This window comes from Heliangelus exortis, chromosome 5, assembly GCF_036169615.1.
Source record: "Heliangelus exortis chromosome 5, bHelExo1.hap1, whole genome shotgun sequence".
In the NCBI taxonomy this organism is placed as follows: Eukaryota; Metazoa; Chordata; class Aves; order Apodiformes; family Trochilidae; genus Heliangelus; species Heliangelus exortis.
Window position 1 is genome coordinate 16,789,977 of NC_092426.1, and position 27,866 is coordinate 16,817,842.

Genomic DNA, 27,866 nt, shown 5'->3' on the forward strand with positions numbered 1-27,866 from the left:
AGTTTCTATTGAAGATAAGTAGGAACTCCTTGTACAAATAAATGGAACAATCTTAAGAGTATTGTTCACACAAATTTAACTTGTACCTGTGATAACAGGAAATATTGCCTGCATTTACATGGTAGTGTTAAACACGGTGTTTTTTTGTTTTTTTTTTTTAATGTCACAGTAATATATGTATAGCAACAATAATTACACCTGTTGTTAATTTAGCCTTCTCTGTATTCATAGCTCCCACTCAAAACTTTTTAGGTTTTCTTTTCTCAAGAAAAAGGCTGAAGAGTGCATGTGACAGGGTCATTTTTTGTGTGTGTGTGTATCTTCATAATTTGGTCACAAATTGGGGATGTACTTCTTTTAGATTTTTCCTCAATCTTCTGTATCAGTTTCAGGCAGTTACACATTTCTATATTATTTCTATATATTACTTACTGCGTATTCTAGATTCTACTAGATTCTTCTAGATTCTATTCTAGATTCTACTACTAAACATGGCAGGTGACTGATTAGGAGGCTTATCCAGGGCTGACTGACCACAGGAGGTTACTTCTTCCCTGAGCCATTGCTGCCCGTGTTTAAGAGAGGCCATCTGGCTGGGTGGGCTTCAAATGTACAGTGGATACTAACAAGAAGGAATCATGGTATCTTACAACAATTCTCCTTCACACAGCTGAGCACCTCAGTCTCGAGGGGACACTGCTTTAGTTTTACCTCCCAGTCAACCCCATGAGAGAAGACGGAGGCTGGTGGTGAAGGCTGGCTATAGAAACTCCGTCCCCTGCTCTTTCCCCAGCGGTTGCCCTCTCCAGTCCCTTAGTCTTGGCGGCGCAAAGCACAAGACATGGGGAGGGCAGGACGCCGGCAGAGACCCCCACCATCCGTCCTTTTTCCCCTCACTAGCCACCAGGTCCCGCCGCCATTTCAGGTGACAGGCGGAGGAACTACATCTCCCAGCACGCTCGGCGCGCTGCCGCCATCTTGCCCCGTCGCTCCTCTGGGCAGTCCGGGCAGAGAGTGGTGTCGGTAAGCGGAGACATGGCCCTCTTCCCGGCTTTTGCCGGGGCCGCCGAGCCCGGAGAGCCCCCAGCCGGCAGCAGCGACTGTAAAGTCAGAAAAGGTAAAGTCCTGAGGGAACCCTCCTTCCCCCAGCAGCCTTCTGCGGCCTGGCCCTCGGGAATTCCTTCCGCTTCCACTCGCCTGTATGCGGAGCCTTCTGCGCTGTGCGGGGCCTGCTCCACCCGCCCTGGAGCGGGATGGGAACGCCCGGCCCGCCCGTGCGTGCCGCGGTGCGGACTGCAACCGCTCCGCCCCTCCGCAACTCCAATGGTGTGGGCGGTGCTGCCGCTGGTTCCGGCGGACTGGCTGTGTCCGGGGCCTATGGAGGCTCGGGAGCGCGGCAGAGGGGCTCGCCGGTCGGGCCCGCCGAGGGTGCACCCTCAGCCCGAGCTCCGGCGTCCTGTGCAGGGCAGCAGCGTGCGTGGTGCGCATGGCATGGCGCTGCGGGGCTGAGGGAGATTGGCACGCTTAGCAGAGGTTACCTTCCCTCAGGTAGCGTTGGGGAGAACCCCAACAGGAACATTCCCATAAAAATGGCGCTGGCTTCTCATTGGCGGGTTCCCAGGTGTGTGCTTCCAGCTACCTGCTGGTAGATAGATACTGGAGAAACACTCATCTTCGAAAAATCGGTGTATGTTAGCTTTGAGAGTGGAAAAGGTTTGCTTTATGCAGAAAACGAGGTGGTGGTGGTTTTTTTCCCCATTACCCTTGGATAACTTACTCTTGGATGTTTTTTCATTTCCTATCTTATTGACCTAAAATTTAGTTTTAAAGGGTATTTTTTTTGCCTTGAAGGTAATGAGTGGTGTGATTCGGTTCATCATTTTGACTGTCATGGGTGCTGTCTAGCAAAGTTACACATTCAGTAAAAAGTTACACCTTCACTCTTACAAACCTTCCTAAACTATTTAGAAATAGTTTAGAATATAAGTGCTATTGGATAGTTGTCAAGCCTAAGTAGTTTTTGGCAGATGATAAACTACAAATTTATCAGTAGCCATAACAAATGCAGCAGTGCTAATAATTAACCCCACTCACAGGAGCAAGCATTATGCACAGCATTATTTACAGTCTGAACTATTCTGTAGGCCAGGTGGTGTCTATAGGAAATATGAAAACAGATTTTCAGGATTCTGAGAGACAACAAAAGACTTTGCATTGTCTCTGTTAACATGCGTTGTTGATTTTTAATTTTACGCCTTGGAAGGTGTAAAAAGAATGCCATTGGATTGCTTCTACTGTTGTACTCGTGCATGTGGATGGTACAGTGAAGCAATAACAATTACATGCATAATATCTTTTATTTTCTATGTTCTTTAAGAACATGAATCTAGTCTGTGAAAATGGTAAACATTTTGAACATCTGACAAAAAGCAAAAACAGAAGAAAGGGTAAAGTTCTAAAGTTTGGAATGCATTTTGATGTTTGAAATGTTTGTATCCAGCTAACTGATTCACTTGAGTGTTGTGTAATGGAAAGAACTGGTTGGTGCTTTCCAGGGTATTAGGCCAGTTTGATTGAATTGTTCAGAAAACGCTGTAGTGGAGAATTCTAAAAATTTCCCTGGTGTATCCACAGAGGTATATGGACTGTGCTACAGGGGTTGGTTCTTGCAGTATGATTCTGCAGTGTTCTAAAAAATGTAATTTGATCTTACCTGCTTTGGTAGAACCAAACCAAAGACACAGTCATGGATTAATGTTTATGACTCTATTTCTCAAGGTAATTTTTCCTCGAAGGTCCTAAAACAACAGTTTAAAATATAAAAAATAAACCTTACTCTGCTTGTGTTCACTGCTGAAATCTTCATGTACTAAGTGATTTCACACCTGTGAGTAACAGATGCTTTCCTTAGAAGTTAATTTCAAATAATTAGTGGTAATAAAAGATATTTTGCTATATGTAAGGCATATTTCCTGGGGAAATAAGTCTTATTCATGCTTGTTGTCTGACAGCCTACTTAATATTGCTCGATTCCTCATCAGGCATTTTAACACTTTCAGTTATGTGCAGGGAGAAATGACAGAAGTAGGGGAGGTCTGTGAAAAATCTACATTGGTAGATTTATACATTTGCTTAGAAAAGATAAATCTAGATAAAGTGCCACAGCTGAGGGAGAGTGTAATGTGAATTGAACTGTTAAAAGGATAGACAGGCTTGGAAATTAGCATATGTATATTGGCCAACTGATAAACATCTTTGGAGATCACAGTCTGACATGATACAGGCTGCCTGTTGCCCAGAGAATAATTAAAGGATGTGGCAAAATCCTATAGAAGAGTCTAGAGAACCTAAATAATACCTACAGCTGTGGCAGTGGTGGGAAGTGTAAAGGATAGGGGACACAACTCAGAAATCGAGGCTTCATCCTTTTGTGAGCTACAGGATTAATTTGCTAGGAGGCCCATGAAAATTGTGCCAGCTCACTATTTAGGGTTGTTCTTGCAGTTTATTATACAGTGAAATGCAAAGATAACAGCTTTCTGCTCCTCTGCCACTTCAGGTGCAGCCTCTTTTTTAAGGTGTTTTGTGCCTCTGAGAAATTAATGATTGGTCAGCCCCATGTTTTATTGTGTCTTGTAAAACAACTGGAACGTTACTGCTCTCTTTGTTTATTTTCTTATTTGTTCATTTTTTCAATGTGATCAATAATGTGATTTTAAAAATAAATTTATCAAATGCTTTCTAGTTTTCAGTTTTTAATACTGAAGCTCTTACTGCTGCTAAGGATCTTAATCTCCATGTGGAATTTATTTTATTGGAGAGCCACAAGGCTCAAGGTTATAAAATTTAACACAACTGTAGTTTAATGCAAACTTTTTTTCCTAGTTTATGCGGGTCTGTATCTAAAATGTGTTCACTGATGAATGATATAGAACATGCATTATCTGCATTAATCTTTGGGGGACCTGATATTATGCTCTTGAAATCAATGAAAAGCCTGTTTTGATGGAAACAGCTTTTTAAAAAACATTAGATCAAGATTTTAAACATTTCAGACTTTTTTTCCTAATGGCCTCAATATTGTAAGTCTTGAATTCTGAATTTTGTCATCAACAACTCTATGTGACAATACCATTTACTTACCTTCATTCTGCCTTTGAGCTTAATTTTTAAGAAAACTAAGCCAGTGATTTATTAGGTGTCATGAGTATTACTACTGACATATTCGAAGTGCTTTTTGAACCATAATTCTTAATTCAAGTCAATACAGAATGACTGTACAATAAATTTATTTCTACCAAAAATAATAGTAGTAAATGATTTATTGCATATTACAAGGGGAAGCAACAAATTACTGAAAAGAGAAACTTAAAGGCTCCAGAATGTATTTCTTCATGCCTGAAATGTTTTACTGGAGATCTGGCCAAGGACAAATTAGATAAGTTTTCTATATCAATGGAACAGATATAATAATTTGAAGATGTGTTTGGATGTTAAATTACAGTTTTATGCTGTGATACGTCTTTATACCAGAGACTCTACTCAGGAGTGTTTTGTTTAGTGCATCTGGATAATACATCACAAATCAAAACAAAGATTAATTTTCTTAAGGGTATTAAATTTATCCTTTAATTCTGTAAATAAATAAAAGAGTTTATGGACAAATTAGTTGCATATACTGAAATCTGAAGTACTCTGGGCACTTGAGCTTACTCTGAATCTATGTTTAAGGAAGGGTGACTAGTGGAAAAACATTGTAGGGTTGCAGTTTGGTTCTGCATTCCTTTACAACCCTTCTGCATTACCAAAATGCGCAGAATTATAAGGAAGACAGTGTTGCAAGACGAACCTCTCTTAGGGCACGGCGCTCTGAGGTCCAACCAGCTGTTCCAGCAGAAGTGCACAAACAGTGCTCTAAGTCTGTTGCCCTCAGGACTGGTTCACCTGGCTCAGTGCTACTGCTCCAGATTCCGCTGACCTCTCTGCTGGCTTGCTCAGGAGTGAGCTGGGCCTGTGCCTCAGGCCTCACCTTTTATTGGCCCCCCAGTCCTGCTCATGCGCAGTTGGGTCCCGCCCTAATCAGGCACAGGTGGGCTGAACACAAGCTCATGCCCCTACCTGGTAATTAGTGGCACCTGGTTGCCTCATTTCACTACAAGACAGTACTTTTAAAAATTAAAAACACATGTGATAAATATACCTCAAAAATCTCAGGTATAAACCAGTACTCAGTATACTGCATGATAGATACCAAATTAACTCAAATTTGATTGTGCATTTATCAGGCATGAATTTATTTAACTTCTTTGTGTTTTAAATATGTAATGATTGCAAAAATATCCACGAGTAACATGTGTCAATGGACAATATAAAAACAATTTTTCTGTGGAGTAATTCTGATTTTTAGGTTGGTTCTTAACACATCTCTTACACGTCAAAAATAAGAAATTAACTCATTGTTGCATAACACTTTGCTCTGCAGCAAGGGGAATAATTATTTTGCTAGGCAAATGAAATGTTGCTTTAAAATTATCCAGCATAAATCTTTCTCCTTTAAGCTCACTAAAGGGTTTGGAAAAATGCTTTGTGGTAGATTAGCAGTTTTAGAATCACAGACATCTTAAAATGAAGGTTTCTGTACCAGGGTGGATTATTTTAAATTAAGTATTAAGTTTTTATTTTGTTTTAATAGACAAGAAAGGATCACAGTTTTAAGGTTTCCATTTTTATTCTGATTTTACATGAATGCATCTTACATATTTTCCTGGAAGCAGGGTGGAGGAGGTTAACATTAGTTTGATTTGTGACTGTGATCACCAGGATGAAGGTTGCAATAGTAAGCCTAGGTATTATACAGCTGAATTTCTGTTTTTTAGTCTGCATACAGTTTTTTTGTGAGTTGGGAAACAGTGCCTGGCAGTGTTTTGTGGTGTATTGGTTGGGGCACTCGTGGGAAGTGTTTTTGGTCCTGACAGGGCCATGAACTCTGGGTTCTCCTCTGCACAGAGGTTCAGGACAAGCCAGGGCAGGTGCCTGCCCCACCACAGGACCTTTGATAATAGGGCCAGTCTCTTGAGCAGTGTGGACTGGAGAGTTGCTTGCTTGTATCTACTTCTTGTTCAGTTTAATTTAGGATAACAAACTCTTTTGCAGCCTGCTCCATTTTAAATCCTTTTGTGGACAACAGTTCAGGGAAGGAAGAATTTTGGTATGAAGAGCTATTTCTGAAAGAAATATGTTAGAAGAAGGGGGAGACTTATGGCTTGGCAGACAGTAAGTTCATGCTATTTAAGGATTAGATGTCAGCATAGTCAAAAGCACAAAGACGAATGTGACAGCAAGAACACAAAGGCAAGAATGGCTTTAAAGGCAGGGAGACCAAATTTGTTCCTTTTGTTGTTATCTCCTGTGGTCTGGCATTGGAGAGGCTGATGTTAAATTGGGTGCTTATGTGAAACAACATTTGCTGTTTAATATGTTAGAGAATTTTGCACACTTAAAAGAATTCTAGAAATTAAATACCTATGAACATTGTTACAGAAATTTTAATATGAGTAAAATTATGTCAGAACGTCCCCCCCTCCACATCCTGTCATATCTGCTCTTATCTCAAAACTGAAATGGCTGAGGTCTAGATGCAGAATACTTAATGCTGACTAATATATCAAAATTAGCATGAACTAGCCTTTTTTCACACTATTTTAAATGTCTAATGATTTCAGTGGTTAGAGAACTGAAAAATCCAGGGACATGTTTTGACCTTGTATAAAACACTTGAGTATTCTTATCAGTAGTGGGTGTCCTGTCAATAAAATCACTTTTAAAATACTTTCTTTATACTGAGTACAAGTATAAAGGGTATGTATAAAGTACATTTTTCTAAGTTTACATAAGTTGTATTGCATTCATTAACTACACCTGTCAAGTAATTGTGCCCTTACGTAATTTTTTAAATTTTAGTTTTTAAAGTCAAATATGTAAATATCTATTATATATTGTACATAATAATATTAGAATATGAGTATCTAAGTTTTTATATAATTATGCGCATATAACATTAATACAGTATATATGCATAGAAAATCAGAAAATTTCCATGGTAAAAGTTAATATTGGGCAAATATATATATATTTTTAAAGTATATAGCAATGTGTTAAAATTATCTGTTTTCAGTACGAACTTCACGTTATTATTTATTATTATATATTGGGATTTTTAAAGCTTTGATTGGTGTCAGGGGCAGATTACTGTTCCTAAATATTTTGCCTTATTAAAACCTAGTGTTCTGCTAAATAGAAATTTTATGGATAGCCTTCTGATATGCTCAGTTGTTCCACATGGCTTAGTGTAGGTTAAGTCCCAACTTCAAAAAGCACAGCAAGACAGTTTCTGTTGATCTTGGACTTTTCTTTCCCTGCAGACTTGGACTGGCTGAGTAACCCCAGCTTCTCTGCAGAGGATGCACTATTACTGCATCAGCGCACTACAGAAGTTACGAGTCTCATCCCTGAAAAATCACCACTAATAAGGTATAATACACTTTAGTATCTTTTAAAATAGCCTCTCTCTTATGTCCTGCTTATCTTTATGTGAGACCAAAAACAGGAGGTCTTAAGCCTTTTATTCATTCCACTCTTCAGTATTTAAAAAGGCCTGAACTGAGTCATATATAAAACTATGAATAATGCTTCCATGTCCTTTAACTTAAAATAATGAGATATTATACTTACGCAATTACATCCCCATTTTCTTTTTCTCAGAGCCTCATTTAAATCATTGTTATATCAAAATGGAAAGAGAATGGAGTGATCACGATTCTTCATTAGCCTTGACTGCCACAAGTGACCCTTGAAATAGTGTAAAGATTAAACATCAATTTGTGATTTCTCTGTGAAAAACAGTTCAATCAGCCATTTCATTTGAGTTTTTTCCTTTTAAAAAACTAGTTGAAGATATGAGTTAATGAAATATTACATGTATGAAGTTGTGTGGCTCTGTAGAACATGCTGATCACTGAAGTGAGTGATTAAGTTATTTTGCAAAAATGATCTTTTTAGAGCTGCCGCTCTAGCTGAAGAACTAATTTTAATACGCTCACTAGAACAGTTGCTAAATAATAATTAGTGAAATCTAATTGTAGTTGCCAGTATAAAAAATGCAGTCGTTTTTGATTTGACACAATGTCCTGTGTTTATGATGACTGTGGGTGATCATGATGGAGATATTACCTGTATGATGGAGATATTACCTGTATGATGGAGATATTACCTCATGATGGAGATGTTACCTGTATAGTAACAATCACAGCAGAGTATGTATTTTTATATACATATTCTTACATTTACATGGATTGTGTGATGGAAATGCAATAGCTGTTCTGCTTATTTCATTACTTTAATGTCTTAAAACCAAGGAATTTACAAATTACTGTTCCAATAGACTGACAGAAAAGCCCACCATATTTCATTAATTTTTGAAAGAGAATTTGTCAAAAAATAGTGTACTGAGATATGTTTGATCTTTTGCCTATTAATAGGGTACACTCTTGGTTCACTTAAAACTACTTAGTCCAAGAGGCTTGGTGGTTTTGGAGTATTTGGTTTGTTTTTTTGGTTAGGGGAAGTGTGTTTTAAAGGTCTGCTAATGGTTTTTCCATAGCTGCTTTTGTCTCAGTGCACTTAAATAAATTGTGTAAGATTATTTGCTGAGGTGCCTTGCTTCTGCAATGCTACATTTTGTTTTACTGACATACTAGCAATACTGAGACTTATAATTTCTTTCTTTCTGAGAGATTCTAGAAAAACTGTTTAAGAGCTTTACTTAACAGTTAGAGTAGGTGTCCATTATTTAAGTTTAAGTTATTATTTAGGTCTGGGAGCATGTGGAATATGGACAATCCTGTATACCTGTTCTGTCAAAACTATCTGTCCTTTGTGTTCTCTCCAAGTCAGTTGCCTCTTCCAGGTAGTGGTTGTTATTACATTATATGATAACATTAATTCAGTAGTAATTAAAAAATGGTCTTTGAGAGGTGAGATTTTAATTTCTAATCTGGAAGTGATTTTGGAAGTATTGTATATAAAGCATAATGAATTAAGGAAAAAAAGTGCAGACTTTCTTGTTTTGCTGGTAACCCTGACTTCTCATCCTCTTACTGTGACCTAAGTTGTTTTAACAAAGTTCGGGAATTATATCGGTTCAGTCATCTTTTTCTAATTTGGTGATGATAAAAAGTGGGTATTTTTACAGATCACACATTAAAATATCTTCAACAAATCAAACTTCAAGACTGGTTGCCAGTAATTCCAGAATCTGAAAAAAATAAAGTTAGTTGTTATTTAATGCAAATTTATTTAATTTTCATGCTGCGTGTTGCTGCTAACTCTCTTCTCCAAAAATACCAGGAGAGCAAAGGTAAAGGCTAAAATGATAATGAACTTTTTTATGGAGATATTTCTTCATAGTGTTAATACTTAGATACATGGATGCATGTAGCTATATATATACTTGTTTCCAAGCAGGACTACTTCAAGATCAGAGTTGTCGGGGGAAAGTGATACAGATGAGAGTCTGAAATCATCAAGTAAAAAAAGGAAAAAGAAAAAGAAAAAGCATCACCACTACAAAAAGACAAAAAAGAAAACCAAAGGGGACTCCAGTAGCAGTGAATCAGATGTGGACACTAATCATATCAAGGACAAAGCCACAAGAAGTGGCAGAAATAATGAAAAGGAAGTTGCAACAAAGTATGTATTTATTAATACTATGCAAGTTGTGCATTCATTGTGTTCTGGTACTTATCTCTTCAACTTTATGAATTAAATTCTTGCCATTGGTGGGTAATTTTTTTAAGCTGTATGTGACTAAACCTGCATTGAAAGAAATGTAAATAAATAGAAATGGAAACATTTACTTTAGAATAGAAACACTTATTCTAGTCAGATTTTTTCAGATATGATTACTGTGTGAAGTACTGTTTGCAGAACAAAGCATGGTATGAAGGTTAATGAAATGTATTTTTAAAGACATACAGAGGCTTATGTAACTTTTTTGAAAGCATCTTGTTTCCATTCATGGCTTTTGATTTACTGAGAGAGTTTGGAGAGGGATTGCATTAAATGTTATTCTTAATTAGTCAAAGTCTTAACATGCAGCTGTGTTTACCTTGTATATAATATCCTCCTCACAGAGTTAACATTGCTTTTTTTCATATTAAGACAAAGTTTGTTGTATGATTCAGTCCAGGCATTTATATGGTACATTTAGATGAGATTTGAGCAATTGAAACAGTTTTGGGTTTTTTTAGTTCAAGAGCTATGAAGTACTATGTAATTAGTTGAGGTGTCATTTTTATATAGAACAAGAAAACAGGTATTTAGTGACTAGCATGATCTTAGAGCAGTAAAAAAGGTTCACTGAAAAAACTTGAGTATTCAGGTTTGGCAAACTTAGCTGTGCTTTTCTCAGTCTCTCAAGTTTTGATCATTTCATTCAAAGTGTCCCAATCTACCTGCCTGTGTAAATCATCTTTCCCTGTTTCTCATCATGTTTGCTAGTTTGAGCAGCCTTTTTTCCTCACTTTGATTCCCTAGTTCCTGGTTTTTCTTCAGCATCAGCAGCTCTGGCTCTAATTCACAGCACTGCAGCAGCTCCTGGGCACACAGTGAGGGTCTGGGTGACACTGAGGAACTGTTGTTACAGCTGGGTTTATTCCAGGCAGTCTTTGACTTTACCCCAATTTACTTTCTTTCCCAAGGCACATTTACCAGGAGCATAGGCTTGTGGTCATATATCTACACCAAGGACTATTTAGATTATTTCCCCGTGGAAGAATAGCAGTGATACTGGAGGAGTTGTCTGTGGCCTGTAGCCACCTCTCACCAGCTCCTATGTGAAGACTCTGTTGTTGGCTTGCAGTGGTGAAGGATTATGTGGCACATTAAAAATCACTGGGATGCTAAAACCATTCTGCTCTGCCCAGTCTCTCTTTTCTCTGCTGGAAAGGTTTCTGTATTGGGTGGAAAAGATTTAGGGGCTGAACCTGGTTCACTTTTTTTTGTTTTTTTAATTGCTGATATTGAAAGAACATTGAGTTTTCAGGAGCCTGTTTTTGAAACCTGAACCACCTAAATTGCTCTAAATGCAATAGGTCTTGTGAAGTTTTAGAAAGCTTCTCAAGTCTATAAAACTCATTTACTAAGTTCAGGTTGGAAGTTCAGTTTGGAGGCAGGTGTCAGTTTCTGGTTAAGTTCATTTCTATGACTGTGATGCATAAAACACTTTGCACACTTATTTTATCAAATGCATGGGTATAATTGCAGCTAATCAATATAATCCTCTTTACAGAGTATCCTATTTTAGAAAGATGCTACAATTAAGAAAGACAAAAGTAAATTTTAAAAGCAGTAATATATGGCTTTGAGTTTATAGTTTGCCAAGCAATCAACTGGTTAAATCTGGTTATTACCTTTCATAATCCTAAATCCAATTTTTGGAAGAGCAAGGAGTGTTTATGTTTTGTTTTGATGGTCCTAGTACTGTTTTTCTAGTTTCTTTCACAGTGTGTGATAGACTTGGCAATAATGGACCATGTAGCATGATTTTGAATAAATTAAATTATTATCAACTACAGAAATGCAATGTTTCCTGGGTTTTGTAAATGCTGAATGTATTAATTACTGTTTAGAATAATTTTTCTCCTTTTCTTCAGTCTAGATAAGAAGACTTCAAATCTTACGGGCAATCGCTTTGTTTGGCTTGATGATCTCCAACCTTTCACAACAGAAACCTTCAGAGTAGACAAGAAACCAGACCCTGCAAACTGGGCCTACAAATCCCTCTATCGAGGGGACATAGCAAGGTACAGTATCTGGCTTTTTATTGGTATTCAAGCTACCACAGAGTCACAGTCTCAGTATGGCTGTGAAATTGGGCAGAAATATTTTAAAAGGCAAAATTTGCCATGAAATAATCTGCTGCCATCTGGAGGTGGCAGCATGGGGCAGGTGCAAAACATGATTCTGAAGTCAATAATTCTGGGTTCTGTTGTAGAACATTTTTGGGTGCGTGTCCTTTTTGATGTTTGTTGTTCTATTTCTGTGTCTGAAAGGGAAAGGAAGGTACTGGTTATTTCATACTAGATTTGTCAAGAGTTTTCTTTGCTTGAGTAGTTTGAAAACAACAACAAAAAGGTCCGTATGGTTTCTTAGGAAGCAGAATTTGTGTTAATTCACAGACATTATACCAGAGGGTATCTGTCTTTTGCATTGCTGTGTTTCAAATTACCATAGATGAAATTTCATATTCAGAATACTTAGTGGGTTATGGTACTGTGATGCTACTGTTATACTATGGTACTTCAGAACATTGCCCTGTGTTAGTGGAGAGGCCCATCTAAAGGAGCTTACACTGGGCTCCACTGTACACATTGTATGTGTACACTTATGTCTTGATGTTCTGAAGGAGAATTGCCTATGATATATAAAAAGTGATTATTTGTGGAGGAGAGAGGATTTATGGATTTTCTTTTTGTAGTGTCTATACCTTTGCATTAAAATTACCAGGTTATAATCCATTCCAGTTTTCTGCCACCTTTAGATTGTCAGCTGTTGTTTGAAATGAAAAGTGTTAATTTAGCATTGTGTGTGACTATGACTGCCACTAAAATGACATTCTAGGTAATATTTTAAGATGGTATTTTCCTTTTGTAATCCAGGGGATTATTGTAGCCTTTATGAACCTGGTCTCTCTTTCCAAGCATGTATCATTTTATCTTGGCATATAAAATGAATAGAGGCTCAGGAATACAGGGAGATGTTACAGGCTGAATGACTGGTGTTTGGTTTTTCAGTTTAAAATAATTTAATGTGAACAGCTTTAAATAATGGAGCATGTCATTCTCTCTCCAGGTTTGCCTACATGGCCTAAAATGATAGGAGGAAAAAAAAAAATTCTGCTGTGTATGATAGATATTCTTAAACTCAAAGAAAGCTTAGTATGAAAGTTATGATGACACTGAAAAAATACATAAATTGAAGCGTTAAATAAAAGGAAAGTTACCACGTTCTTACACTTTTGAAATTCTATGCATACCTTATCTGGGTCAATTTGAAGTACTCATTCCACAGTTTCTTTCAAAAAGGAAGTGTCTTTTCTAATATATGATTTGAGAGATGTTTAATTATATTTTTCCTTCAAAGATACAAAAGGAGAGGAGAATCCTGTCTTGGCATAGATACAAAGAAACAGTGTATAATCTGGGACAGTTCTGCATCCAAAAGGAAAAATTTACAGAGGCAACCTGAGCGCTACTTCACAAAGAACAACGTGAAGGTGCTGAACACAGATGGGATTCCTGTTGTCAGTAAAAGTTCACCATCTTGCCCAACTGCTTTTATACCAGTTTTCCAAAAGGAAACCGATGATTCTTCCAACACAACGGAGGTAAATCCTCTTGGGATTTATGACCCATCAACTACAGTGTGGCTGGAAGGAAAAGGATCCAAGAGTGCTGACTACGAACTTGCAGATGTGCAGCAAACAGTTCAAGAGCCTGGGATAAATATTAACTCCATTCTAATGACAAAAGTGGAAGAACATAACAAGAAAGTCAGAGAAAACCCAAGAGATATTAATGCTTGGATGGAATTTGTTTCTTTTCAGGTATGTGTTCTACCAGGCTTATAACAAGTAATAAATACACGAATAAATATTGTATTTTCATTTGTTTAGAACTGTATATTTTCTTTTGGTGAAGAATGAGCTGTTTTTTCGTCTTCACAAGTGTCAGCATTCTTCTAAAGATGATTCTTCTAGTGATGATTCTTCCTGAGGTTGTAATGATATTTTTTTGTTTGTTTAAAGGATGAATTAATGAGAGGACCTAGCCCTTACGCCAGTAAGGAAGAGCATGAAGTAAGAAGAAAATCACTGAAGTTAATCTTAGAAAAGAAACTGGCTATTTTAGAGAGGGCAATTGAAAGCAATCCAAGTAATGTTGATCTGAAACTTGCTAGACTGAAGCTTTGTGCAGAATTCTGGGAACCACCAGCTTTGATCAAAGAATGGCAGAAGCTTATTTTCTTACATCCCAATAATCCAGAAATGTGGAAGAAATACCTCCTGTTCTGTCAAAGTCAGTTCACTACCTTTTCTGTTTCAAAAATCAATAGTCTCTATGGAAAATGTTTGACTACACTTGCAGCTGTACAGGATGGCAGCATGGTATCACATCCTCTGCTGCCTGGCACAGAAGAAGCCATGCTAGGTATGTTTCTTTCTGTTTCATGTTATAGTCAGAATGGCCTTCACAGGAGTTGAGTACATTCTCTATAGGAAAAGACTTCACTTTGGATTACTGGAGGTTTTTATTCTCTTCCAAGTGCCTTAGCTGAGAATTAAAACAGATATTCCAACCAAATACGGACATGGCAGATGCTTTTCTTTCCTAGGAGAGCTGTGATGTAACATCCAGTAAAGTCTGAACGCTGAGGCAGTTTACAGTACAAATGTCAAGGCTGGAGAATTGCAGCCAACAGTCAAGATGTGTTTTTATCTTTGAAAAATGTTTAGCTAGGAAAAAAGTTTGCTTGTCAAAAGTTTTTATTACTTTATCTGGAAAAGAGAAGGGACATGCAAAGTCTGATGTAAAATTTTCTTGAGCACCCAACTTGATAGATGAACAAATCTGAACTTTAATACCATGCAGTATTTACCACTTATAATTTATTATATAATTATCCCTAGAAGAAAAATAAATGAAATGGTTAGGATGCTGGAATGGATCCAGGGAAGAGACAAGTCCATGCTCAGTGCTGGCATGGGCTTTACATTTATTTGGAGATTAACCTATCCCATTTCAGTTTTGCTTCTCTACCTCAGTGGGTCATTGTGGTTATTAATCTATGAATATACTGAGGAGGGGAATATGTCAGTGTCACCACAGACATGTTTGGGCTTTTTTCCCCTATAAGATTTATTTTAAATCTAGAGGAGACTATTAGGAATTGGACCACAGTTTTTCATGTGTGGCATAGTCCACAGAACCTATATTTTTACCCAAGTCCTGTAACTGCTGTTTGAGCAATTATGCTGTCTGTTATGCAGTATCCAGTCTGGACTGGATTTTGGAAGATTCTGTTATATACATACTTTCTGTTGTTTAAATATCTTCAGAAATCTCAGTCTTTGTTAACAAAATAGACTTAGCTGGAAAATTGGATGAAATGCCTAGTGTGTATATTCTAGCTGAATTAAAATTTTTGTGTACACACATCTGATGTAAATCTGAATACATGCAAAAGCAGTAAATAATATGCCACTTCTTTAGTATTTAATAAGATGATAATTAGAGGCAACTGTTGCTAACTTATGTGTGTATCTAGATACTTAAATAGTTTGATTGTTCAAAACCTTCCAAAACCAATGCATTTAGTAAAGAATCAATAGTTTTTGAAGAACTGTTTTCAGAACCGTCAATGAATTATTTAAGTCTTGACTTATGAGTTTTGAGGTTTTTTGCAGGCCAGTTAAAATTATGGTTTAAAGCAATTTGGTTTTGAACAGCTGTTGTTTTGTTAAAACCTGGTGTAATCTGCAGTGATGGAGTATGTCAGAAATATCCTCAAACTGCCTAATCATAAAGGTGTTTATAATACCTGTTATTTCTCTACCTCTTTCATTTCATACTTTTGTTGTAAATATATTAAGAGAAAAACTGGGGCTTTGCTTCCCTTCTTAAGCTGAGACTTGATGCTCAGTGTGTAGTAGGGAGTAGTTATGGAAATAATTGGTTGAACAGGATAGGATAAGACTCTCCTCTACTTTCAGACAGTAATACTTTGAGCAAAAGACCCAACTTCCCTTAACTGAGTTCTTCCTTAAAAGAAAAGAAAATAGGAATGACAGCTGGAAGGAAAATGGTATATTACCAACATATTACCAATATAACAATCTCATGGAAAAATGAGGCAAAAAATATTTTTGTTGTCATCACTTACTGTGTGAATTGTAATTGTGCCTGGCATCTTCAGAGATGGCTGACCCACTCTCACAGATGTTGGATAAACTAAATTTGGAAGCATTGCTTATAACTTTTACTCATTAACAAGAAGAGTGCATGTGTGGCATGAATAAAAAGTCATCTGCTTGGTGCATTTAAAGTGGGAGTTCTTGAAGTTAATTAAACCACAATGATTCTGGAATGCATTTATGTTGGATTTTGGTACTGTTCCAAAACAATTACACTCTACAGCACTTCATGTATGTCTTTTGTCTGTTTGTGTGCTATAGTAAAACACTTTGTGACAAAATTAATTGGAAATATTAAAATTCTATCTTCTTTACTTTACAGCTATATTCATTCAGCAGTGCCACTTCCTGAGACAGGCTGGCCATTCCGAGAAAGCGGTGTCTTTGTTTCAGGCTCTGATTGACTTCACCTTCTTTAAACCTGACAGTGTAAAAGATCTGCCAACAAGGGGACAGGTAGCAATTTCCATTTAAATGTGTGTATGTCCTTGTGGATTACAGAGAATGTGGTAACAGAAAAGTTGATGAAGTTTTAAGGACATAGGGAAATGCTTTGAATCACAACTTACTTTGTGGTTCTTCAAGGTGATGCTTGCATTGGAGAAATGCTTGTGGGTCCTTAGGAACTATATGCCAAATGGCTGCTTGTACTGTATATACTGTAGCCAGTCATTTCATGTCCTCTTTTTTACTAAAGATTGGAAAAAATCAGCTGGTTGACCAAAGTCTGTGTCTTAGTTAGGACTTACCCTGCTTCTTTTCCCCAAACTGCTGCTGTTTTGTTACTGTTAATTGAGGTCGACAGAAACTATAATTTCTTTATTTTCTAGAGATCATTTCTTATGTTGTTACCTGCTATTTTCAGTAATTTTTTCATGGTTACATTAGGAACACTTTCATGCTCTAAAGTGTCTTTTATTTGATCCAAGATATTCCATTCAGCTTATTCTGTTAAAGTACTAAATAATTTTTTTCTCTTGATTTGCTCAGGAAAGTGTTAGGCATGCACCCCAATAATAAACCATAAGTTAATATTCAGAGGGGCCTGTTGCCACGGTAGCATCATCCCACTGGATTGTCAGGAGCTGCATCCCTTTTAATGAGTGGTAGAGAGGGCCACCAGTTAGGCAACTGGGCTACCATAGACGACAAAAATTAAATTTCGTTTTATTACCTCACCTTCTTCCCCTGCAAATGCTACTGAGACTCCATGTTTTTTATTCTCTATATTAATGTGAAGTGAAGCAGTCTTGTAGTTTACATGTTAGTGGTGTTCTCCTAAGGAGCAAAGTTAAGAGTGCAATTGTAATTATCATGTGGGATGGAAGGTTAAGTATAGTTACACAGATAGAGCTTGAGTTCTACTTCTAGTCATTTAAAAAATTGCAAGATGATCTGTGGTGTTTAAAAACTCTGAAGAAAGAGGATGGAAAGGAACATCAATTTAAAAGGACAGTGTTTAGGCTGGAAAGTGCAGATCTTGAAAATAGTGAAGTGCCAGATTCATAGCAAATCACACATTGTGCCCTCTTACAGAAGTGTTATGGCTCAATCTTGATTTGCTTATTTCTGTGCTGTTTTCACTGTTCATTTTTCACTTGGAGCAGAGAATAAATCCATGAGGAGCAGATTCAGATTTTGCAGTTGCTGTAAGACCTTAATTTACTGAGATGCTGAGGCTTGATTTTTCTTAGAGTTAATATTTTGTTAGTATTTGTATTCACAGTCACATTTTTATGTCCAAGCCAAGGATTGGTGCACAGCAGAAACATGTAATAGGAGAAAGAGGATCATTAGAGCTAAGTATACACATAGCAGGGGAGCTGATGAATCTAAAGATGGTAGATTTGGATATAGGCAGAGACAAAGAATGAAAACCCTGGACTTCTGATTCACTGGAAAGTTCCCTGAAGTTGTTGACCACCCTGAAACATAAGAGATGAGAGGCCTTACTGATCTTTTCCTCTTGTTAGTCCAGTTGTATTTATGTTCAACTGTAATGTTTTGATCTGACCGTAGGTGTATGATCTCTTGAATTATCATTCAAATAGCAAAATTCTTCGTGATCTCCTGTGAAAGATGGGCAAGTGGGTAAATTTGGTTTCTGAAAGCTTCATTTTGGGAACTTTGGATTCTTACCCTTGAAGGATCTGTATAAGAAATCTAAAAAAGTCTTTAGCTACAGAAGTTGCACCCAGAAAAGTGATTGTAGGGTCTGGAAAATATAAGTTGATCCATGTAGCATCTATACAACAGCAAAAAATTTTTTTCTGTATGTTTTCTTTTGGTCCCCCCTGCCCAAAATAACAGGTGGACTTCTTTGAACCATTTTGGGATAGTGGAGAACCACGAATTGGAGAAAAAGGAGCAAGAGGCTGGAAAGCATGGATGCACCAACAAGAAAAGGGAGGCTGGATTACTCTTAAGCCTGGTATGCTTATGTCAGTAGATGTAGTTGTATGTCCACACAGATAAACTATACCACATCCCACAGGGAAAAGCATGTGTTGAATGTTCTATATATGATACTTTCTATAGAATATTGCCCAGGGAAATGGTGGAGTTGCCATCCCTGGGGGTATTCGAAAAATGGGTAGACGTGGTGCTTTGGGAGATGATTTAGTGGTCATGGTGGTGTAGGACTGAAAGTTGGACTTGATGAACTTGAAAGTAATTTCCAACCATAACGATGATTCAATGATTCTATATCCTCCACTCTGCTGAAAAGACTAAAGGTGTTGAGTGTTTGGTTGAGACCCATGCTCATATAAAATGGAAAGAAGCTACTCCCTTTATAATCCTTTCATCATATTTGTAGACCAGGTGTAATTACAGTATTAGGTGATTGTTGCCTCAAGGATTCCTAGCCTAATTATTCTACTTTTAGAATCAGATTTCAATTTCTTATAGCAAAAAGTATGATAGAAATAGGAAGAAAACTTGTCCTTGCTCTTTGTAACACAGAAAATTAAGGAATTGCACCTTCACTTAGATGGAGCACTTCTGGGTGAGCAGGGATGCTGAAAATCCCTCCCTGATGCTTAGTCCTCCCATGTCTTCTGGTCTGCAGTGTCAAGGATTTTCTCAAGCAGATATATCTTGAAGGGGAGCAGGGGCCTGGCATGTGTCTAACCAAAGATGAGCTGTCTCTGATTTTGCTGCTCCTGCTGCTGTAAGCAACAGTAATGAAGGAAATTTGGCTCTGCTTTTAGTAAACAAAGGAACTGAAAAATGATTCTGTGCTGCACTTGTCCCTGAATTAAGATGGGATTTCCTTTTCCCTGGAAGGGGCTTTGGAAGGGACCTTTAAGATCACCTACTTCCAACCCCCCGGCCATGGGCAGGGACACCTCCCACTAGATCCAGTTTCTCAGAGCCCTGTCCAGCCTGGCCTTAAAAACATCCAGGAATGGGGCTTCCACCACCTCTCTGGGCAACCTGTTCCAGTGTCTCACCAGGAGAATCTAAGTTGTTCAGAAAGATGACTCTTGGCTGTTGCTTGCAAACTGCTGCTGATAGAAATGGTTCACAGTGTGTCATTGGTTTCTTTTCTCCTCTATAAAAAAGTTTGCGTGCTGACACTGATCCAATGGTTAAAAAGGTTTGGAAACAGCCTACTGTGTCAGAATTAATGATAAGACCCAGAACTGTGACTTGGAAATTTTCAGCTCAGTCTTATGTCTTTTTAACTAATACTGATTTTGTTTACATTTTGTTAATGAGAAGTTAAATTGTACTAAAAGTCTCATCTTGGGATTTGGTAGGTCAATTTTTCTTTAATAATTTTATGGGGGATGTGTATCTTGATTTGGTTTTAGATGATGATGATGATGAAGAGATAGATGAGGATCAAGAAATAAAGGATAAAACTCTCCCTAAGTGGCATATTTGGTTGGATATTGAATGTTCTCGTGAAGCAAGACATTGGTTACCTTGGAGGCCAGACAAAGCCAAAAAGGAAACTGAAGAAGATTGTGAAGATCCAGAAAGACAGGTCACTGTGATATAATAAAAACAAGGGGAGATAAGATCAATTATCCTCTGATCTGAATTCATTGCCAATGGATATTTTAGAGGAGTAGTCCTTTTGGTCATTTGGAAAAAAGTCTCTTTTTTTTTGTTTGTTTGGAACTAAAAATTTTCTGCTGAGACTTCTGAAATCCCTGGGACTCGTAGTAAACTTTGGAAAGGGCTGTAGGCAAGCATTTTGTCTTTGTTGTTCTGAGATTTTTCCAGTTTTAATGTGGGAATGTCACAGAAATGTGTGTTTAAGAAATACATGCGTTAAAGAAACAAAGGGTTTGTTGCCTTCAGATCAGATATTTGGATTATTTTTTTTCCCTTCTTGGGAGGGTGGATCAAGTCAGAGATTTACTTTCAAATAAAAAGTTGTTAAATAGCCTAAAGCAAAAAACTCAGACCTTCATTATGTAAGTTTTCTGTGAAGGTCTCTGGGCAAAGAAGTATCCTGATAGCAAATTTACAGTCTGACTTGAAGAACGCATGGCTGGTTTAACTTGTCTGGTTTTAATTTGAATGACATTTTGTTACCATTTAATGGTAATTATAAATCTCTATTAACTAGACAAGATTTTTTTTAAGTTACACAATATATAGGTTTGCTAATTTTACTTGGTTGCATAAATGAATGATGTTTGGTTTTAATTTGCTGCTTTTTTAGGTATTGTTTGATGATCTTGGACCATCTTTAATCCGGCTTTCTAATCCAGATCTTCAGCGTCAACTGTTGTACTCATTTTTGCAGTTCCTGGGGGTTCCTTGTACAACTAAACTCTTTCCTTCCAACCTCTATATTGCCATGGATGAAAATAACATCTTTGACAGTATGCTTTCTGATGAAAAGCCACTGGCTTCTGTTGATTTTCCTCTCTCTGGATTCAACAGTATTGGTCATATGGACACGATGCTACGAGCGAGGCATCATATCGGCCATTATAAGGAAGGAGAAGAGTTCATACAGAATGTTTTTCATGTTCTGTTCCAGCTATTTTCAGGAAAGGAAAAATCTGACCTGTCCATTTCCTGGTTACAGTATGAAATATCTAAGGTAATAAGAAATCTGCACTTTTGTGATGTGTGGCTTTCGTGTATATTAAAGTTTCTGTTGAATAAATGTAAACATTCATGAAAACTAAGTCTTGTAAGGCTAAGTATTCCAATCAGGAGAATTGCTACTTGCTATACAAGTTACTTTGTAGTGTTACTGAAGGAAGTAACACCTTTATCACTTGAATATATATTTTTATATAAAGAAAAATGTTCTAGTTGGTGTCCACAGAAGGATAAGAGTCCAGATTGTCTTCCTAATGCTTCAGAAAGTTTAGTACTCTTTTTCTTTATGGAGATACACTTACTCAAATACTACCTGACCAGGAGCAATCCTGTAATCATCCTATGCAATCTCCACATTTGTCTATCATCACATTCCCCACCGTGAAATGCTTCTTGGAGATTTAATTGTGTTCATTTGGTCAGACGTGATAAATTACTTAGCTTTTATCAACCTTTACAGGTTAGCAGCTCTCTATTTGAACAGTTGGTCTTTTAGAAGAGTGGAATTTTATATTTCTTAATGGCATTGGCAGGTGTAAGAATGACAAGACTGTGTAATTTGTCTGTGTTAGAAAAAGCTGACAACAAGCAGTTGTGACAACTTACAGTATTCAGTAGCAACAGATCTTGCTGGTGGTTAAATATGGAACAATGTGAAAACAAACACACTAATGAAATTAAGAAATGTTATGAGGTTTGAGTTGGTTTTTTTCCCTTTTGTTTCTCATCCCCTTCAACATTTTGTCTGTGTATTCTCACTGCAGATAGTTCAGTATCTCCAAACAAAAAACAAGAGGAAGCTAAAAACACAAGGGAGGAAGAGTAAAAAGCTGGCCAAGAATCTCCTTAAAGCACCTGACAACCGAAACGACCTTTCTCTCTGGAAACTCTATGCCTACCTGGAATGGCTGCTTGGTAACATCGATGATGCCAGGAAGGTGTTTGACACAGCACTTTGCACAGCAGGGACAGGAGGGCTGAAGAGCCCCCAGCTCTGCAGCCTCAGTCTGCTTTATGCTCAGCTGGAAGTGGAACTCCTAGAAAGTCTAGAAGGAGCTGTTATGTCACGTGCTGTTCATATATTGACCAAATTGACTGAAAGTGGAACATACGTGCCCTATAGTGGACAAGTGTTACCTGTGAATGTCTTGAAAGCTCGTAAAACATATGAGCATGCACTGGAGGATTATTTAAGTAAAACACTGGTTTCTGGTGAGGATCGGGTCAGTGATGCTGATCAGCTGGTTAGCCTGGTTGGCTGTTATGCACTGTTCCAGTATTTGACTGTTGGGATTGATGCTGCAGTATCAATATATGCACAGACCTCAGAGAAACTTGAAGCTTCTGGTCCACAGAAATGTGAAAACACCCGAGAGAAGCTTGGCATTCAGAATTTTCCCACTGCTCTTGAAACTGTCACATTGATGCATACAAATTTACTCAGATTCCACATGAAAATTAGTGTTTATCCTTTGAATCCTCTGCGTGAAGCTCTAACGGGGGCTCTGAACCGGTATCCTAGCAACCAGACTCTTTGGAGGTCATATATCCACATCCAGAGGAAGTCTCACAGTGCTAGCAAGGCACGAAGATTTTTTGATGGTGTCACAAGGTCTACTAACTCTTTAGAGCCATGGCTGTATGCAATCCGAGCAGAACAGATGAGAAAAAAACTCACTGAGACTGTCCAGAGGTAATAGCTTGCATCTCTTCATGATTATCCTTTTTTTTTTTTTTTTTTACCTTAATAGAGGAGAAAAATTTTGCACATGAAGAAGCTGTAGCTAGGGAAGGCTATTTTTTCAGGACTGAACAGTGAGTCAGAGGCAGAATCTTAAGTAGAATTAAAGACCTAGATGATGGTCTCACGTCTGTCCTACAGGACCAGATTGTCTGTTGCTTTGTGTTTGATTACTCACTTCTGACATCAAGGTGGTAAATGTCTTTAAGTTATCTGTAAATAACTGAGAGCCTCCTTAGTGTCCCGGGTGGACCCTGTGAGCTTAGAAACTGCTGCACTTTAATACTACAGCAGTAGAGAGAATAATACAGAGCTATGCTGCAAATTCTGCCTGAGCTGCCTGCCCTACTTTACTCCTGGATCACAGCATACGGTTGTGGCAGATCTGTTTCCATAGTGAGTACTTGGGAGTCTAGGGGGTTGTTGCTAGGTAGAAGAGGCTGGAAGTTTCCTGAATTTGCAGAGTGATCTGGGCTGATTTTTTTTCTCTCAGGAAAGAAGGAAAGGGTAGGAGATGTTGGTAACAGCTGTGTGTTCATTCTTAAAGCTTGGTATCTTAACTGTTGTCTGCCTGCTGCTTGGAGCTCTACCTATCCACTGCTACCTTTGTATCATTAAGGACATTGACAGCTTGGATCTTTGTTTCTGCACATAGCAACAGAGATTTCTAGGAAAATGTTAACTGGAAGCTTTACATAGCTGTAAGTTTACAGTACTCACACTTGATGGAATTACAGAACAATCAGTATATTTTAAAATGATGGTGTGCCCACTGCCTTGATTGTCACAGTCTGCCACAGGCATGCATCCATGACAGGGATGTCCCTGAGCTGTCAGTGTGTGTCATCCTAAATTGTAATAAAAATTCTGCATTCCTCATTTACATTCTGCAATATTTACATTCTGCAAATGTAAATGAGGGGTGTAGCTTGATTTACTATTAATTACAGACTGAGACAGTGATAAGTTTTCATTATTTTTACTGGAAACTAACGTAAAACTTACACAGTGGTGGTTTTTCTCCATAACATTTACTTCCTTCCCAGATTTTTCTCTGCTAGTATAGCCTTTTGGTAGGTTCTAGCTGTACAGGGAGAAGCTGGATGTTGTAAGGGCAGAGCTGAACTACTGCAACAGGGAGATAAATGGCCTGCCAGTCATTCATAAAGCTAATGCTTCATGATGTGACAAACCAAGAAAATGTATGTGTGACTGTTTCCTATTCTGTTTTGTATTTCTGCTTGTTTAAGTGCTTGGAATTAATTTGAAGAAATGAATGTGAAGGCTAAAACAGTAGAATATGTAAGTCAATGTGGGGTACAATGCTTCAAATGTCTCACTGCATGCAGAGTAGATTCCATAATTTTTCCTCAAGGCAGAGGTTATGGTGAGAGGAAATGTGACCTCAGAGACCCTTGAAAAAAGCAGCAAGTTAGTGAGCGAGTGTTAAAGGGTGAGTGAACAGTCTGGCAAGCCAAGTGAATGCACGCAGGCAGAAATGATGTTGCCATGAGTGCTCCAGGTGTTTCTTCAAGCTCAAGCATCAAAACCAAGCTGGTCTGTATCAGCTGTAGATACCAGTGCTTCAGTGAAAAATATGTACCTGCTTTTGTGTTATTCCTGGAACTTAGGGGATTTGAGTCTCTGCATGAAAAAGAAAATTGTTACTGTAATCATGATTGATCCAGAGGATCTAGGCCTTGATCCAAGGACAACGTGTGATCTTATAAAGGTACCAGGAGTAAATATGAACAGTCCTGCTTGGTGGCAGCAGCAGCAGGCTTGCTGACCTGGACTTAAATTTGATTTGAGCTGCTGTGCCAATCTTGCAGTGATAAGTGGTCTTGAATAGACACCAAGATAAGTGTTTTAAGATCGTATGATAGTGAGTTAATGTACTCAAAGGGAAATGATCTCCTCTAGTTGGTCAGAGTTAATTTTCAACATGCTAAAAGAATTTTCACTAAAGTACCTCATCTATATGCCTTCAACTGATTTTCCTATTTAGAAATATGTAGACTGGAGCAGAAAGCACTAAAAATCTGGTTTATACAATTCAGAGTTTGTAGCATGAAAGGCAAATACCTGGCTATATACAATGCCTCATGAACAGAGGCAGTACATTGCTCTTAACTCTCACCTGGATGTGTTCAGTTAGCTTAATTTTAAGGGACTGTGGTTTCTTTTTTCTTCTGTGTTTCAGGGCAGATGTTGGTGAAATACATTCCACTATTCCTGAAACTGGGTTAGCAAATCGGATTGTAGCTCTGTTTGAACATGCAGTTCAGACTGAAAATGGTACCAATTGTCCACTGCTGTGGAGAATGTATTTGAACTTTCTGGTAAGAAGAGAGTATCAGTTTTATTATTCCTTTCACCATATTTGCCATTTATCATGAACACAGCTACAGTACTATTAAAAAAGGAATACTAAATAGTCCCATACCTATATATGATTTGCAGGCAGATTAATTTGAATTGTAATGCTACTTATTGCTGTAAATATTAGGAAAAAGGTAATTGACATGGATTAGGAGCGATGGCTTCTGACAGTGTAGTTCTAATATAGATGCAGGCAACTTATTGAGGCTGCCCTGTTACAGAGAAAAAAAAATGTCATAAGAAATGAATAGATGGATTCCACCCAGTTTTACTCACAGGAAAAGGTAAGTGGGCAGGGGAGCAAAATCTAAGAAGAGAGGAAGAAAATTGTAGGGAATTTTTTTGTTGTTATGTAAGTAAAATGAGCAAAGATTACTTGTATTTATGTTATAGTCCTACTTTAGGAATCTGTAAGGAAATTATAGGGACTTTGAGCTGTCAGTCAAATGTAGATCCTGATTTTGTATAACTTCACTGCATGGCTGCAGTTGAAAGGGGCCTCTGGAGATTATCTTTTCCATCTCCACTATTGAAGCAAAGCCATTGAACAGTTGTCCATGACAATGTCCAGACAGCTTTCCAGTATTTCTAAGGGTGGAGTCTCCATAGCTCTCTGGACAAGCCATGCTAAGTCCTTAGTCACCCTCACAGTACAAAAGCATTTCTTAATGTTCAGACAGAACCTCCTCCGTTTCAGTTGGTGTCCACTGCCTCTTGTTTTGCCATGGGGCACCACTGAAAAGAGCTTGGCTCCCTCTTCTTTGCACCCTCCCTTCAAGTATTTGTACAGACAGGCAATATTTCCCCCTCAGCCTTCTCTTCTCTAGGCTCAACAGTCCCTGCTCTGTCAGCCTCTCCTCACAGAAGAGATGCTCTAGTCCCTGACTTTAACTGGAACACTCTTTCTGCTGGGCTTTGTTCTATTGCCTTACGAGTAAAGCCCTGAAGCTCCTTAAGGACATTTCTGATTATATTGAAGTGTCACCTATGTAAGCTATCAAATTGCATAGCTACCACAATATATAATAATCAGTATTCCTCAGCAGAGCAGCACTTTGCTTTTCAATAGTAATTTTTCTGTCTAGAAATAATTGTTTTATTATGTCACTTATTGCTGCATTATGAACATTTTTTCTCACGCAGGTTTCACTTGGAAAAACGGAAAAAAGTAAAGGATTGTTTTATAAAGCCCTTCAAAACTGCCCTTGGGCAAAGGTAAGCATGGAAATTACAAATCTGTTATCATACTCCTAATTTTGAAATTCTGTATTTAAAAAAAAAGTTAGAATTCTGTAGTTGTTTTAATGAGTTATATGCAAATGAAAGGAGAGATTTCTGAAGGAGAAATACTGCAAGATCTTATGCAAATAGAGATGCATCAGAAACAGACATAGTGGGCAGTGCTGTTTGCATTTCAGAACAGAAAGGTGTTGCACTGCATGAAGCAAGACGATAATAAATTCCTCTGTGACCTGGAAGTGATCATGTCTTTCAGATCATGTTTTTTTCACGAGCATGGTAGTAGCAGAAATACATAAAGAAATAAAAGTGTATTTACTTAGGGGTATAAGAAATCAGTCAGGAGCCCCTGCAGCTCTTCAGTCTGTCTGCCCTGCAAGTGCTTCACTGCTTCTTGACCTATCTCTTATCTTTTTGAATAAAATTAGTAAGAGTTGGAAAAGACTATTAAACATTGCTGTCACAGTAGGAATTGTTTGTATTGTTTTAAAGAAGTGCATGGTATGTCTTACACTCTTGCTACAGAGTTGTGTATCTCCATAGATCTTTATGCTGCCTTTCTTGCAGCACAGAAACTGTTCTCACTGTCTCCCCAGGTGCTGTATATGGATGCAGTAGAGTACTTCCCTGAGCAGCTGCAAGAGACACTTGATCTAATGACTGAAAAAGAATTGAGAGTGCGGGTACCTATGGAAGAGCTGGAGCTACTATTGGAGGTTTAGAAGATGATAGGTACAGAAAGCAAACAAGCTATTTCCAAAACTAAGAGTTAGAGCTGTCTGTCATTCTTGAAACAGGAACTCTGTTGGGACTTGGGTACCATGTACTTAAGTGGGATACTTGTTTGGGTTGTTTTGTTTGGGTTTATTTTTTGAGGGTGTTTTGTTTGTTTTTTAGCTTTTATATAAATCATTGTCAAAATGGAATTCTGCTGGTTTCAGGTGTCCTGGAATCAAGTACTGCATTTTGCCCACAAAAACGCATCTGTTTCCACCAAGTATTTCTGGCTTCCACAGGATAACCTCTTACAAATACCCTCCTGTTGAAGATTGCCCACATTTCTTATTCTATTGTTTGAATTTACATTCCCTAGAGTTCAGTAGAGATTCAGGACATGCCAACTATGGTTTGGTGAACAGCACAGGAAATAAACATCTGCCAGATGGATGCTCTACTGTTCTGCAGTTGGCAGACTTCAGTAATTTCCTTCAGCTTGGTATGCATGCCTGTGTATATATAACTACCAAGTCAAACAGCTGTACATAAACTGTTAGTAAAAGCTGAATCTTTGCTTAAACAGGCACCTAATTTGGACTTGTATTTGTATGTTTTGACAGATGACCAATTAAATATAAATATTTTTGAAAAATATAGCTAAATATTTGAAAATTCAAAAGAAAA

The 27,866-nt window shown here is 37.8% G+C and overlaps 1 protein-coding gene and 1 long non-coding RNA gene across 3 annotated transcripts; one reads left to right on the forward strand and one right to left on the reverse strand.

The window, feature by feature from the left end:
* Positions 1–311: 311 nt before the first annotated feature.
* LOC139797033 (uncharacterized) lies at positions 312–6,298 on the reverse strand. Its single transcript, XR_011726255.1, has 2 exons — positions 6,140–6,298; positions 312–1,100 (listed from the first exon to the last, which is right to left on the reverse strand). It is a non-coding gene; the product is annotated as an uncharacterized lncRNA (long non-coding RNA).
* Positions 1,032–27,866, forward strand: NRDE2 (NRDE-2, necessary for RNA interference, domain containing). 2 transcript variants are annotated; one of them, XM_071745784.1, is made up of 14 exons: positions 1,032–1,117; positions 7,422–7,530; positions 9,520–9,747; positions 11,712–11,861; positions 13,201–13,663; positions 13,865–14,267; positions 16,353–16,486; positions 18,341–18,461; positions 19,849–20,024; positions 20,712–21,098; positions 21,868–22,796; positions 25,048–25,186; positions 26,370–26,441; positions 27,062–27,866. In XM_071745784.1, exons 1-14 carry the CDS (start codon positions 1,036–1,038, stop codon positions 27,185–27,187), a joined length of 3,519 nt encoding a protein of 1,172 aa, XP_071601885.1. In that variant the 5' UTR covers positions 1,032–1,035; the 3' UTR covers positions 27,188–27,866. The 2 variants fall into 2 exon arrangements, with proteins under 2 accessions (XP_071601885.1, XP_071601887.1); XM_071745786.1 differs by having other exon boundaries at positions 9,523–9,747.